Source organism: Puma concolor, chromosome E1, assembly GCF_028749965.1.
Source record: "Puma concolor isolate L17-30 chromosome E1, mPumCon1.1.hap2, whole genome shotgun sequence".
NCBI lineage: Eukaryota > Metazoa > Chordata > Mammalia > Carnivora > Felidae > Puma > Puma concolor.
In genome coordinates, this window is record NC_141680.1 from 1,819,537 (window position 1) to 1,833,906 (window position 14,370).

Consider the following 14,370-nt stretch of genomic DNA (forward strand, 5'->3'; position numbering starts at 1 on the left):
CTCGAGTTCACGTTCTAGGAGTTAAAGATCCGTGTGACTCTGGCTCCTCTTTTACACCCGCCACCCAGGCACAATGTGGGCCTCACGGCGGATACTGTCCTTCCTGGTAGGCAAGTGAACGTCTGCCGGAGAAACTCCAGGAAGCGTCAGGACGTGGTGTGGCAGGGCTCTTCCTGCAACACCCACGAGCCTGCTCTGCTCTGCCTGGGGCTCCCGCTCAGGTACTAAGGGCACCCAGAGCCCTGTGTCCCAGGATGGCGCAGTCTGCCTGCCTTAAACATCATCACTAAGGTGGACAGACAAGGAAAAACCCGAACGCTGCATTTTTCAACCTGTTTTATCAATTCCATTCTTAACCCTAGCCTCTAAATAGACTTTTATTTTATAATCCAAGTACAAATAAAATCAAGGCTTATTCGGGGCGCCTGGGTGGCGCAGTCGGTTAAGCGTCCGACTTCAGCCAGGTCACGATCTCGCGGTCCGTGAGTTCGAGCCCCGCGTCAGGCTCTGGGCTGATGGCTCAGAGCCTGGAGCCTGTTTCCGATTCTGTGTCTCCCTCTCTCTCTGCCCCTCCCCCGTTCATGCTCTGTCTCTCTCTGTCCCAAAAATAAATAAACGTTGGAAAAAAAAAAAAAATCAAGGCTTATTCAATGATAATATTAACATTGTACCACCAAGAAACTCGACATTTTAAGGCAGTCTTAGTATGGGGGGTTAGACAGAGACTTAGGAACTTACCCTCTTTAGCCAAATATAACTCTTTAAATTTTGCTCTCTTTTGATTAAATTCTTGCTCAAGCTGCTGCTGTGCACGTAAAAATTCTGCATTAATTTTTTCCAATTCTGCTACCCGTTGCTGAAGAGAAACTGGAAAAAAAAATACTAGTTAACAAGTAATAACTTTTATTTATAAATTAAATTACAAGAATAAGTATTCTAGCTACACATTTCTATAATGAAACAGTCAAACTTCTTCTGAAGATCCAATATATTCTAGAAAATTCTAATTTTCACCTCTACTAGACTTAATACACACTACAAATGAATCATATAAAGTGCAACAGCATATATAAGGAGAATCACATAAGGCAAATTTCCCTAAAGAGAGCTTCTCAAGTTCCTTGGTATCACTGACAGAATGTCAGTCTACTTCTGGAGCTATTAAATACTGGATTACTTGGGCTATTTATCCCGCAAATAAACCCACTGCCAACCTTGCGGGCTCTGGTTCCTCTTGAGCGTTCTGAGCAAAATGTAACGGGCTCTCTGATCAGGACAGTCACAGCAGCCTGAACTACTCTCCCAATTCCGGGATGATTCACTATCATTGTACTAAAATCACAATCGAAAACCCTTTCGCAGAGAAAGGATACAGAACCAGACGTTATGCATGAACTCTCAATTACAGGGAGCTCCTCCGGTTTCCAGATTAATGCAGACCATGGTGTGGCAGGGGCTGGGACACACGTTCAGTTCAGGGGCTTATCTTCTGGCCGCGGCTGATTAAGTAAATGCCCATCCTGAGCAAACCCAGACATTCTTCTGGTTCAAGCACCGGGTGGGCAATCCAGAAGCACAACCCCACCTCCTCCTCTGCCCCAACAGCAAGCCAGCCACAAAGCAATCACCCTAGTCCCTCCGGGGGACACCAACTGGTCCTGATGCCACCACTACCCAAACACCAAGGCCAGCAGAGGCCCCAGTTCTCCAGCACAAGCCACCCCAGATAATGATGGCTTGCTCATAACGTTAACCGCGATCTGAAATGATCTCTGGAGGCCCTGCCTTCCCCCAACCCAGTACTCAGTGTAATGGAGAGCCACTTTCCCAGTACACAGAAAAAGACTGGGAAAAAATGCACCAATGATTTTAGATAAATCCTCGAGGGACTAACAGATTGGGGCTGATTAAATTTCTTCCATGTGGTTCCCAAAGTTCTCTAGGACTCCTCTGATAATATAGAATGAACTAAAACCAGTTTCTAAAACCATGTTCCTTCCCTCCACATCTTCAGACCAGCCTCACTACAAATCTGACAGTACGGACGAAATCCAGGTCTGAAAGGGGAAGTGACTGCTACTCTGAGTTCCACTGTTTGCGATTACATGTAAGGAGTCATTCCGAGGAGCAAGTATCTAGGGTCCTTAAGTCAAAGCAAAGAATGACATCTGGTCATTAGAAGATCTGCTGACCTCTGGAGAAAAAGAGGGATGGAGAATCCACTGGAGAGGGAAATAACGCGGTTATCTCGCACTTACTCTCTGAAATCAGGAAGGAAACTTGTTCTCTGTGCTATTTACTTCTCTTGGTATTTTTACTGTCCAAATCCCAGTTGTTAAATAAACAAGTTCTGCACTTAACACTGTAATATTACTTGGAGCTACTGATGACTGTGTGAGGTCAGGAAGAGCGCTGGGGAACCCAGAGAAAAGGAAAAGCAATGTCCTCTGTCCTTCCTTTTCCTAACAACTGCCGGATCCCTCCCCTACCTTCCACCAGAACACGCACACAAATGGCCGTAACTTTCAACATTACGTCTAGGAACTGAAGCCGGTGAACCAATAAAAACTGACATGCAGCATTCAACGGTGCAGCCACACTTTCGTGTGTCTCCACCACTCCCGGCCTGCCCCGGCCCCAAGTTCAGGCACAGTCTGTGCCCGTGGGCCTGGCCGCCTCTCTAAACCTCTCTAGGGCTTCAGGGCGGTTTCAAGTCCAGGGATCCTGACTCCTTGGAGGTCACACCCACTGCCTTATTAGCATTTGTTGTTTTAATTAAAACGCTTTAAATCCACCTCAAGTACTTATGTCAATAAGGCACCTCTACAACAAAGACAAAGGCCAGAACAACTTCTTTTTCTTAAAACAAGACCACCTCCGCTGCTGTACCTGGGGAACCAGCTCGGCCTGCACAAGACAGCAGGAGGGTGCACGTGGGCACGTCCTCTTGCCCGAGCAGCCGACCACAGATTAAACGGAAATGAGCTCTCATCACACAAAAGATTACACAGTTCTCCTAACACAGTCACCAGCAAGTTTACAGTAACTAGCTAACAGCTCATGTTAAAAGGACTCAGCCCAGCATTTAGAAAGAAATTGATAAACACTAGCTGTAATTATTAAACTAGCGGTACTTATCTAACAAAGACAGAAAACAGGCAAAGCGATCAAGGGACATGTATGCAGCCACAAAAGACCAGAAGTCGCTTCCAACCTCATGATCCTGACTCAGTTCCCGTGCTTAGACGCCCAGCTCATGCCTGTCCCTATGACCATGAATCCTCATGGCGTCATGAACAAAACTCAGTAGAAACGCCAGACCTCAACAATATTATCCCTTCTGTAACTTAGCAGCCAAGAGCTATTAGTGTATCGACCTTCTTTAACCCCTCGACACATTCTGCACACTATTACCTTCGTTTGGGTAATAAGGAAAAGGGGGGCGCCCATTGGCTCCGTTGGTAGTGTGTGACTCCTGATCTCGGGGTTGTGAGTTCAAGCCCCACGATGAGGGTAGACACTACCTACAAATAAAATCTTTAAAAAAAAAAAAAGGAAAAGGGGAAAACTATCTCCTGCAATGGCTACTTTTAATGCTTGCCCAAAGGGGGAAAGTTGTCATTATCAATTACTCAAAATGTCTGAGATAAGCAACCATACAGAAAGGAAAAAGAAAAAAAGAATAATCTGGTAAATAAATGAAGAGAAGAGTCAGTACCTCTTAGATATATCTCCTTCCCCAATCTTGACATGAATGCAAGAACATGTAATAACCCAAAAATACTTTTAGGTCCTGAGCTGTGTCCCACACTCCTATGTTCCTCTAACACTGTATTAAATTTGATAAGACACAACAACAGGAGAAGAAACCAGTCTAAGTCAAATAGTACAACAGAATCTTTTTGTTTAAACATGTTCAGGATCCAAAGAAACACCTATTTCAAGGGAAAAAAAAAAGACGTAACTTCAGTAAAACAAAAGACCAAACACTTTCTGTAACTCAGAAATCTTAATTTGTGCATAAATGGGTAAAATGAAACTATTAAGTATGGTAGGAGTGTCCATCCTGTGGAATAATACCAAGCCAGAAAAATTATATTAAATAAAAAGAACAAAATACAAAATTATACAACAAAACATGAGCTATGCAAAAATACACAGAAAAAAAAAACTGGAAAGAATATGCCAAATTACATTCAGAGGAGCTGCCTCTCTGAATCGAAGGGTAATTACAATTATAAATTACACTGATCACACTGATTTAAATTAAAAGGTAAAAGGGGCGCCTGGGTGGCGCAGTCGGTTAAGCGTCCGACTTCAGCCAGGTCACGATCTTGCCGTCCGCGAGTTCGAGCCCCGCGTCGGGCTCTGGGCTGATGGCTCAGAGCCTGGAGCCTGTTTCCGATTCTGTGTCTCCCTCTCTCTCTGCCCCTCGCCCGTTCATGCTCTGTCTCTCTCTGTCCCAAAAATAAATAAACGTTGAAAAAAAAAATTTTAAATTAAAAGGTAATGAAGTGACACATCTTTTTTTTAAATTTTCATGATTATGACTTCATCTGACTGCTACATCCCAATCTCTCTGCTCAAAAAAAGGGCACATAATTTACTTCAGTGATCTTAAAATGTTTTAACACAATAAATAATCATTTTTTTAAAACTACATTTCTATTTTCCCAGGACAATTTGCTACAATAGATAAATTTCCTAAAAAGGCAAAACCTCTTGGTTTCGATTTCAGAAGTGGCCTTCTAGCTAGCAAACTGCCTTCTCTTGCTGCTCTAAAAACTCACCATGTCCAACTTCTTTCAGGAATTACTAAAAATGACTATTCCCACACTACATCTACCCACGGAACTGTGCTTTGTTTAGGCTAATATTTCAGTAACAATCCCCCCTCCCCCAGAGGAAACGTGGAGTGGGTGGGGCCAACTGGGAATCTAGCTTCCCCGCGGATAACTGCGCTGCGGCCAACAACCATTCCACAGTGTTGGAGCAAACGGACGTGGCCTGTGGAATCACTTCGTCCACATGACTGAATAATCGTAATTCTTCAGTACAAGAGAAAGTCGTCATTTCACTTCACACAATCCCACTTCATTTTATGTAATCTCCAAAACATCGGACTTTAGCAACTTTAAGTAAAAAACTGCATCCTTCTACCCTTGGCCATTTACTCACATAAACCAGTTCTGAAACAGAGTAACATCTGGCTAAGAAGTGTACGCGGAACACCTTCCTAGCCCCTCCTTCCGTGAATCAGAGCGAAAAACCTTACTTTGCCTTACTTTTTTCTTTGTTGCAAGTCTCAAAGCACTTGGGCGTCCAAATACTTCAGGTAAAAGAACACTTTTAAGATGATGTGTTTCAAATAAGAAAACCAACTGTTTCCTATGTAAAGGTTAGTGGGCATTTGTGTAAACTACCCGAAGACATCATGAATCTGGGAAAGGTATTAACTCAAAGAACAAACTGGCACCAAATGTTCATTCATTCAGAGGGAAAATGAGATCACGAAAAAGTATTAAGGAAGAGATTCTTCAACGAGAGAGAAGTGGAATTAAAGAGACGAAAGGATGGAAAACCTGATGTGGGGGAGGAAAGACGGGGGTAGAGGTGGGAGGAATTAAGAAGACATAAGAATACACTGTCATTTTCAGCCTCCCTAAAGATAGTGATGATCGAAATTCATGAATAACCACCAGGCACCTGCAGTGTGGAATCTTCTGGGTCTCCTTTAGTTCTGGGTTACTGAGTAGGAACAATCAGAGGATCATAGTTCTGCAAGGATTTCAGAGATTACTCTAGTCCAGTATATTTCAGACTGAGCCTCAATCTATTAATGAGTTGTTGAATTTAGTGATTAGCAACCTCTTTAAAACTAATGCAATATACGGGGTGCCTGGGTGGCGCAGTCGGTTAAGCGTCCGACTTCAGCCAGGTCACGATCTCGTGGTCCGTGAGTTCGAGCCCCGGGTCGGGCTCTGGGCTGATGGCTCAGAGCCTGGAGCCTGTTTCTGATTCTGTGTCTCCCTCTCTCTCTGCCCCTCCCCCGTTCATGCTCTGTCTCTCTCTGTCCCAAAAATAAATAAACGTTGAAAAAAAAAAAAAATTTAAAAAAAAAAAAAAAAAGTAATGCAATATAGGGGCGCCTGGGTGACCCAGTCCATTAGGCATCCGGCTTCAGCTCAGGTCATGATCTCACGGCTTGTGAGTTTGAGCCCCACATCGGGCTCTGTGCTGACAGCTCGGAGCCTGGAGCCTGCTTCGGATTCTGTGTCTCCCTCTCTCTCTGCCCCTCTCCCACTCACACTCGGTCTCTCTCTCAAAAATAAACTAATAATAAAATAATTAAAATAACAAATAATAAACTAATAAAATAATAATAATAAAATAATAAAACTAATGAAAAATAACAAAATATCAGCAACACACTCAATATGGGTATATGTTGGGGCGCCTGGGTGGCTCGGTCGGTTAAGCGTCCGACTTCGGCTCAGGTCATGGTCTCACGGTCCGTGAGTTCGAGCCCCGCATCGGGCTCTGTGCTGACGGCTCAGAGTCTGGAGCCTGTTTCGGATTCTGTGTCTCCCTCTCTCTGCCCCTCCCCTGTTCATGCTCTGTCTCTCTGTCTCAAAAATAAATAAACGTCAAAAAAAAATTTTTTTTTAATATATGGGTATATGTGGTTTCATGAAATCCGTATCTCAGATCCTCACACATTTATACTGGGTCGTAACAGAAAATGAGATTCCTACTACAGAGAAAGGTCAAAATAGTCTGAAAACCACCACCTCCTAACTCATCCAGGACTCCACTCCTACAATATCACAGACAGGCAGTCATATGGCTTCCACATGAACATAAAACTAGTAACTCACTTCACTGCCTCATGGGGCAGACAGTTCCACTGTGCAGAGATATTAGATTACTAAACTCCCCTCTTCCCTTGGATAACTGGTCATCTGTTAGAAACACCTATTTTCAGGGGCGCCTGGGTGGCTCAGTCAGTTAAGCGTCTGACTCGGCCTAGGTCATGATCTCACGATTTGTGGGTTCAAGCCCCACATCGGGTTCTGTGCCAACAGCTCACGGCCTAGAGCCTGCTTCGGATTTTGTGTCTCCCTCTCTCTCTGCCCCTCGTCTGCTCATGCTCTGTCTCTCAAAAATAAACAAATGTTAAAAAAAAAAAAAAAAAAAAAAAACAGAAAAGAAAAGAAATACCTATTTTCAGGAGTGCCTAGGTGGCTCAATGGGTTGAGGGTCCAACTTTGGCTCAGGTCATGGTCTTGTGGTTCGTGGGTTCGAGCCCCATGTCGGGCTCTGTGTTGACGGCTCAGAGCCTGGAGCCTGCTTCCGTTTCTGTGTCTCCCTCTCCCTCTGCCCCTCCCCTGCCCATACTCTGTCTCTCAAAAAATAAAACGTAAAAAAAAAAAGTAAATATATATGTGTGTATAGGTGTGTGTGTATATGTATATATGTATATATTTTTTCTTTTTTTAGGAATAACCCTAAATTGGCTTCCTCAGAGATCTTACTTAGCTCTACCCTACAGAATGAGGAACATGTCTACTATTTGATATCTCACATCTGTCCTCTCCTTTCTTCGCCCGATGAAATACCTCCTGACCCTTTAATAATTTCTAAATTCTTCATGATCTCAGTTGCTCTCCCCACATATTATAGTCAAAATTCTGCATAAAATAGGACACTCTGATCCTAACACATTACCAACATAGAATGTAGTAGAAATACTGTTATCTAGGAACTATTCCCTTAATAGTGTACCCCAAATTTACCCTAGCTTTCTTTGACCACAACCGATACTTCCATTCTTAGCCCATGAGATTAATGTAATTCAACACTGTCCTCAAACCCTTTTTGTCTGAACTTCAAACACGCCAAGGCCCCCTCCAACCTACACCTGGTACAGTTGAAGCCATGTGGCAGAGTTCTGTTTTTATTTTTGTTCTTTTTTTTTTTAATGTTTATTTATTTGGGGGGGGGGGGGGAGAGTGTGCATGCGTGCGTGCTGGGGAAGGGAAGAGAGAGAGGGAGATAGGGGATCCCAAGCAGGCATCCCGCTGACAGAGAGAGAGCCTAATGAGGGGCTCGAACTCAAGAACCTGAGCCAAAGTCAGACACTTAACTGACTAAACCACCCAAGCGCCCATTTTTGTTCTTGTTCTTAAAACAAAGTTTTAAGTTAGAACCAAAGATAGAGCCCATTAGCACATCACTTAAGATCCGGGTGTAGGTTGATATTAGTATCAAATCACAACTCTTTATCTAATCCATGATTTTGTAACAGTGTAGCCAAACATATTATTCAAATTCAAAGATAAGGGGCACCTGGGTGGCTCAGTCAGTTGAGTGTCCTTAAGCATATAAATCTGGATTTTGGCTCAGGTCATGATCTCACAACCAATGTGAGATTGAGCATCCCTCACACCCTGGGCATGGAATCTGCTTAAGATTCTCTCCCTCTACCCTCCCCCAGTGCACATATTCTCTGTCTAAAGACAATAAAAAAAATAAATAAATAATAATAAAAATAAAATAAAACTCAAATATAAGCTATGTACAATTTAGGAGTCAGAAAAGAAATTGTGCCTCAACCCAAAGCCAAGCTTTCATTATGCGAACTGGGGCAAAGGTTCAACCTTTCGAAGATTTCATTAAAATAAAAACGACACCCATTTTGAAGACTGCCACATGCCCTGAGGATTAGAAATACCATCCTACAAAAGCAAGTTACACATAACAAGTATCAAATGATACTTATTGTTAACTTCAGAATTTAATAGTTTCAGGTTCAAAATTCTGCTAAAAAAATTGAGATCTTCATTTGGCTCACTTGTTCTAGAGATTCTGCCTAGTGATAACTACAAAATCACTTTATTTCCTAATGTTCAATAATCTGGTTTTTTTAATGTTCCAGAAATTATATTCAAGCGAAGTTACCAATTAAGACAAGCATGTAAACAAAGCTTTGAGAAGAAGTGAAATATACAAAATAACTATGAACCAAAAAATGGGGATTTCCCTGACTGTTCGGCAGGCAAACAATGAGGCATAAACTATACTCCAGGCTCTATTCCTGCATCACTATAATAAGCCTACAAGGCTACCCTCCACCACGTACTCCCACTTGGCATAAACAATGTACAGCATGAAAAAAGTCTCAGTTCCCAAACAAGAGTAACTTCAGAAATAAGCCAACTACACGGCTGAAATAAACTCTGAGCATTTATGAATACTAGTCAAGATACACAAAACCGTGCAAGCAACATCACGTGCATTTTACCAGGTAGCTTTTAAGTCGCCTTCATTTCTAATGGCCTGTAGTTCAGCTGCCATTACTGCCGAACGCTGGTGTTCAACAGCTGATACACGTATGCGTGGATAAAAATGGGCTGCTAATCTATTCAGTTTGTACAAACTGGTGTTATTCTATTTCCCAAGTGTTTCAAACACCATATGATGCCAAGCCAGATGGAAAAGCATGACTGCCACTGGACTGATCAACAGGTATATCTTCTAACTTTGGATATTTAAATATTTTAGTTGCCACTTACAAGACAAAACAGGCTACTCAAAATTTAACATCTGGCTTACTTAAGGAAATGGCCAAAGGAATTCAGTTTTCTGCCTGTAACTCTAGCGGCATTCAGAAGCACAACTATACGAGGCCACGTCGGGACGTGGATTAGGACTCCTAAAAATTCACTACCAGTGGAGTTAGAATTAATCCTTATTTTGACACGGAATTTACCAAGTGCTGGTAAGGCTGCTGGAGGGAATGCATAACAGTACAATCACTTCCGAAGAGTCTGGCTGTGTCTTATAAACGCACACTTACCCTCTGCTCCACCAATCCTACAAACAAACACATATTTCCACACAAAGATTCGTGTACAAGCGCTCACAGGAGCCTTACTTATAAAAGCCAAAAGTGGGAAACAACCAGTCAGTTAAGCATCTCTTAGTTTCAGCTCAGGTCATGATCTCACAGTTCGTGAGCTCAAGCCCCGAGTTGGGCTCTGTGCTGGCAGCGTGGAGCCTGCTTGGGATTCTCTCCCCACCACCGCCCCGCCCTCTCTCTCTCTCAAAAATAAACAAACTTAAAAAAAAAAGCTGGGTTTAGCCTCCCCATGGTGGAAGAAGTGATGGGGCAAGTGTGGTGGCAGGAGGAGGCGCCCACCCACGCGCCCCTTGGTGGCTCCTCAGGGAACTCTGTTTGTGGTGGCAGTGGAGATACAAAATGGGGCAGATTCTCAACTTGACAGAAAACAGAGCCTCTGCATAAGACCCCAATCAGCCAACACATTAATTTTGGCCTGAGAAGACCAAGCAGAGGACCCAGTCAAGCCTGCCCAGACTTCTGACTTCTGGAATTGTGAGGGCTACTTCAATGAACAAATCAAAGCACAGCTGGTGGAGGGTCCAAAACATCACTACGAGTGGGGAGATACAGCCACCAGAGTCACAACAACAGAGAGCAGGAAACACACTCCAAAAAACACCTCCTGAAGGGCCAGGCCCTGGACAGTGTAGGACCCCTCTGTGATACAGCAGTGCTTGCAGGCAGGACACATAACAAGCTTTTAAAACACATAAGGGACAGAAAACTAGCCAAAATGATGAAACGGAAGAGTTCTCAAAAGAAATTCCAGGAAGAAATGACAGCTAAAGAAATGATCAAAACAGATACGAACAATATATCTGATCAAGAATTTAGAATAACAGTCATAAGATTAATCGCTGAGCTTGAAAAAAGCATAGAAGACACCACAGAATCCATTGCTACAGAGATCAAGGAACTAAACAACAGTCATGATGAGTTAAAAACTGCTATAAATGAGGTGCAAAATAAAATGGAGGCAGCCACAGTGCAGATTGAAGAGGCACAGGGGAGAATGGGTGAATGAGAAGATAAAATTATGGAAAAAGAGGAAGCTGAGAAAAAGATTAAAAAAATTCTGGATCACGAGGGGAGAGTTAGAGAACTAAGTGATTCAATGAAACGGAACAATATCCGTATCATAGGAGTTCCAGAAGAAGAAGAGAGAGAGAAAGGGGCAGAAGGTGTACTTGAACAGATCAGAGCTGAGAACTTCCTGATCTGGGGAAGGAAACAGACATTGAAATCCAAGAGGCACAGAGAACTCCCTTCAGACGTAACTTGAATCGATGTGCACGACATATCACAGTGTAACTGGCAAAATACAAGGATAAAGAGAGAATTCTGAAAGCATCTAGGGATAAACGGGCCTTAACATACAAAGGTAGACACATAAGGGTAGTAGCAGACATATCTACTGAAACTTGGCAGGCCAGAAAGGAATGGCAGGAAATTCTCAATGTGATGAACAGGAAAAATATGCAGCCAAGAATCCTTTACCCAACAAGTCTGTCATTCAGAATAGAAGGAGAGAGAACGGTTTTCCCAGACAAACAAAGTCTGAAGGAATTCATCACCACTAAACCAGCCCTACAAGAGATCCTAAGGGGGACTCTGTAAGTGGAATGTTGCAAAGACCACAAAGGACCAGAGACTTCACTACAAGGATGAAACCTACAGATATCACAATGACTCTAAACCCGTATCTTTCAATAATAACACTGAATGTAAATGGACTAAACACTCCGATTAAAAAACATAGGGTACCTGAAAGGATTAAAAAAAAAAAAAAAAAAAAAAAAAAAAGACCCATCTATTTGCTATCTACAAGAGACTCATTTTAGACCTGAGGACACCTTCAGATTGAAAGTGAGGGGATGGAGGGGCGCCTGGGTGGCTCAGTCGGTTAAGCATCCGACTACAGCTCAGGTCATGATCTCGCAGTTTGTGAGTTCGAGCCCTGCATCAGGCTCTGTGCTGACAGCTGCTTGGAGCCTGAAGCCTGCTTCTGTGTCTCTCTCTCTGACCCTCCTCCTCTCCTTCCCTCCCTCTCTCAAAAATAAGTAAACATTAAAAAAAAAATTGAAAGTGAGGGGATAGAGAACCATGCTACTGGAAGTCAGAAGAAAGCTGGAGTAGCCATACTTATATCAGAAAACTAGATTTTAAACTGAAGTCTGAAACAAGAGATGAAGAAGGGCATTATATCATAATTACAGGATCTATCCATCAGGAAGAGCTAACAACAATTATAAATGTTTATGTATCCAATTTGGCATCAGCCAAATATACAAAACAATCACAAACATAAGTAACCTTATTGATAAGAATACAGTAACAGCAGGTGACTTTAATGTTCCACTTACAACAATGGACAGATCACCTAGGCAGAAAATCAATAAAGAAACAATGGCCCTGAATGATACACCTGACCAGATGGACTTGACAGATATATTCAGAACTTTTCATCCAAAGCAGAATACACATTCTTCTCGAATACATGTGGAACATTCTCCAAGACAGATCACATACTGGGTCACAAAACAGCCCTCAATAACTATAAAAGAACTGAGATCACACCATGCACATTTTCAGATCACAATGCTATGAAACTTGAAATCAACCGCAGGAAAAAGTTTGGAAAACCTCCAAATGCATGGAAGTTAAAGAACATCCTACTAAAGAATGAATGGGTCAACCAGGTAATTAAAGAAGAAGTTAAAAAATATATGGAAGCAAATGAAAATGAAAACACGACAGTCCAAACTATTCGGGATGCAGCAAAGGCAGTCCTAACAGGAAAATAGATTGCAATCCAGGCCTATCTCAAGAAATAAGAAAAATCCCAAATACAAAATCTAACAGCACACCTAAAGGAACTAGAAGCAGAACAGCAAAGAAACCCCAAGGCCAGCAGCAGAAGAGAAATTATAAAGATTAGAGCAAAAATAAACAATACAGAATAAAAAAAAAAAAAAAAAAAAAAACCAGTAGAACAGACTGATGAAACTAAGAGCTGGTTTTTTGAAAAAAATAAACAAAATTGATAAACCCCTAGCCAGACTTCTCAAAAAGAAGAGAGGACCCAAATAGATAAAAACATGAATGAAATTGGACTTATCACAACCAACCCCTCAGAAATACAATTATCAGAAAATATGATAAAAAGTATATGCCAACAAACTAGACAATCTGAAAGAAATGGACAAATTCCTACACACCCACACACTACCAAAACTCAAACGGGAAGAAATAGAAAACGTGAACAGACCCATAAGTAGTTAAAAATTGAATCAGTTATCAAAAATCTCCCAAGAAATAAGAGTCCCGAGCCAGACGGCTTCCCAGGGAAATTCTACCAGACATTTAAAGCAGAGTTAATACCTATCCTTCTCAAGCTGTTCCAAAAAACAAAAATGGAAGAAAAGCTTCTGTACTCATTCTATGAAGCCAGCATTACCTTGATTCCAAACCGAACAGAGACCCCATAAAAAAGGAAAATTACAGGCCAATATCCCTGAGAAACATGGATGCAAAAATTCTCAACAAGATACTAGCAAACTGAATTCATCAGCATATAAAAAGAATTATTCACCACGATCAAGTGGGATTCATTACTGGGCTGCAGGGCTGGTTCAATATTCGCAAATCAACCAACGTGATACATCACATTAATAGAAGAAAGGATAAGAACCATACTTTCCTGTCAATAGATGCAGAAAAAGCATTTGACAAAATACAGCATCCTTTCTTAATAAAAACCCTCAGAAAGTCAGGATAGAAGGAACATACCTTAACATCATAAAAGCCTTATATGAAAAGCCCACAGCTAATAACATCCTCAATGGTCAATGGGGAAAACCTGAGAGCTTCCCCGCCCCCGCCCCCCCCCCCCCCCCCGAGATCAGGAACACGACAGGGATGTCCACTCTCACCACTGTTAACATAGTTTTGGAAGTCCTAGCATCAGCAGTCAGACAACAAAATGAAATAAAAGGCATCAAAAGTGGCAAAGAAGAAGTCAAACTTTCACTTTTAGCAGACGACATGATACTCTACATGGAAAACCTGAAAGATTCCATCAAAAAGCTGCTAGAACTGATACATGAATTCAGCAAAGTCACAGGATACAAAATTAATGTACAGAAATCGGTTGCATTTCTATATACCAATAATGAAGCAACAGAAAGAGAAATCAAGAAACTGATCCCATTTACAATTGCACCAGGAACCAGAAGATACCCAGGAATAAACTTAACCAAAGATGTAAAAGATCTGTATGCTGAAAACTACAGAAAACTTATGAAGGAAACTGAAAAAGACAAAGAAATGGAAAAACATTCCATACTTATGGATTGGAAGAATAAATATTGTTAAAGCGTCAATATTACCTGGCACAAAAACGGACTTTCAGATCAATGGAACAGAATAGAGAACCCAGAAATGGACCCACAAACGTATGGCCAACT

At 41.9% G+C, this 14,370-nt stretch overlaps 1 protein-coding gene across 2 annotated transcripts in view; it reads right to left on the reverse strand.

Moving 5' to 3' along the window:
* The window catches only part of RABEP1 (rabaptin, RAB GTPase binding effector protein 1), a 103,822-nt gene that overhangs the window by 61,246 nt on the left and 28,206 nt on the right, over positions 1 to 14,370 (reverse strand). The window contains exon 2 of one of the 2 annotated variants that reach the window (XM_086685676.1): positions 739 to 867. The exons of the other annotated variant lie outside the window; for it this stretch is intronic. Coding sequence (XP_086541802.1) covers positions 739 to 867 — 129 coding nt within the window. The remainder of the gene's footprint in view (positions 1 to 738; positions 868 to 14,370) is intronic. 2 annotated transcript variants of the gene reach the window in all.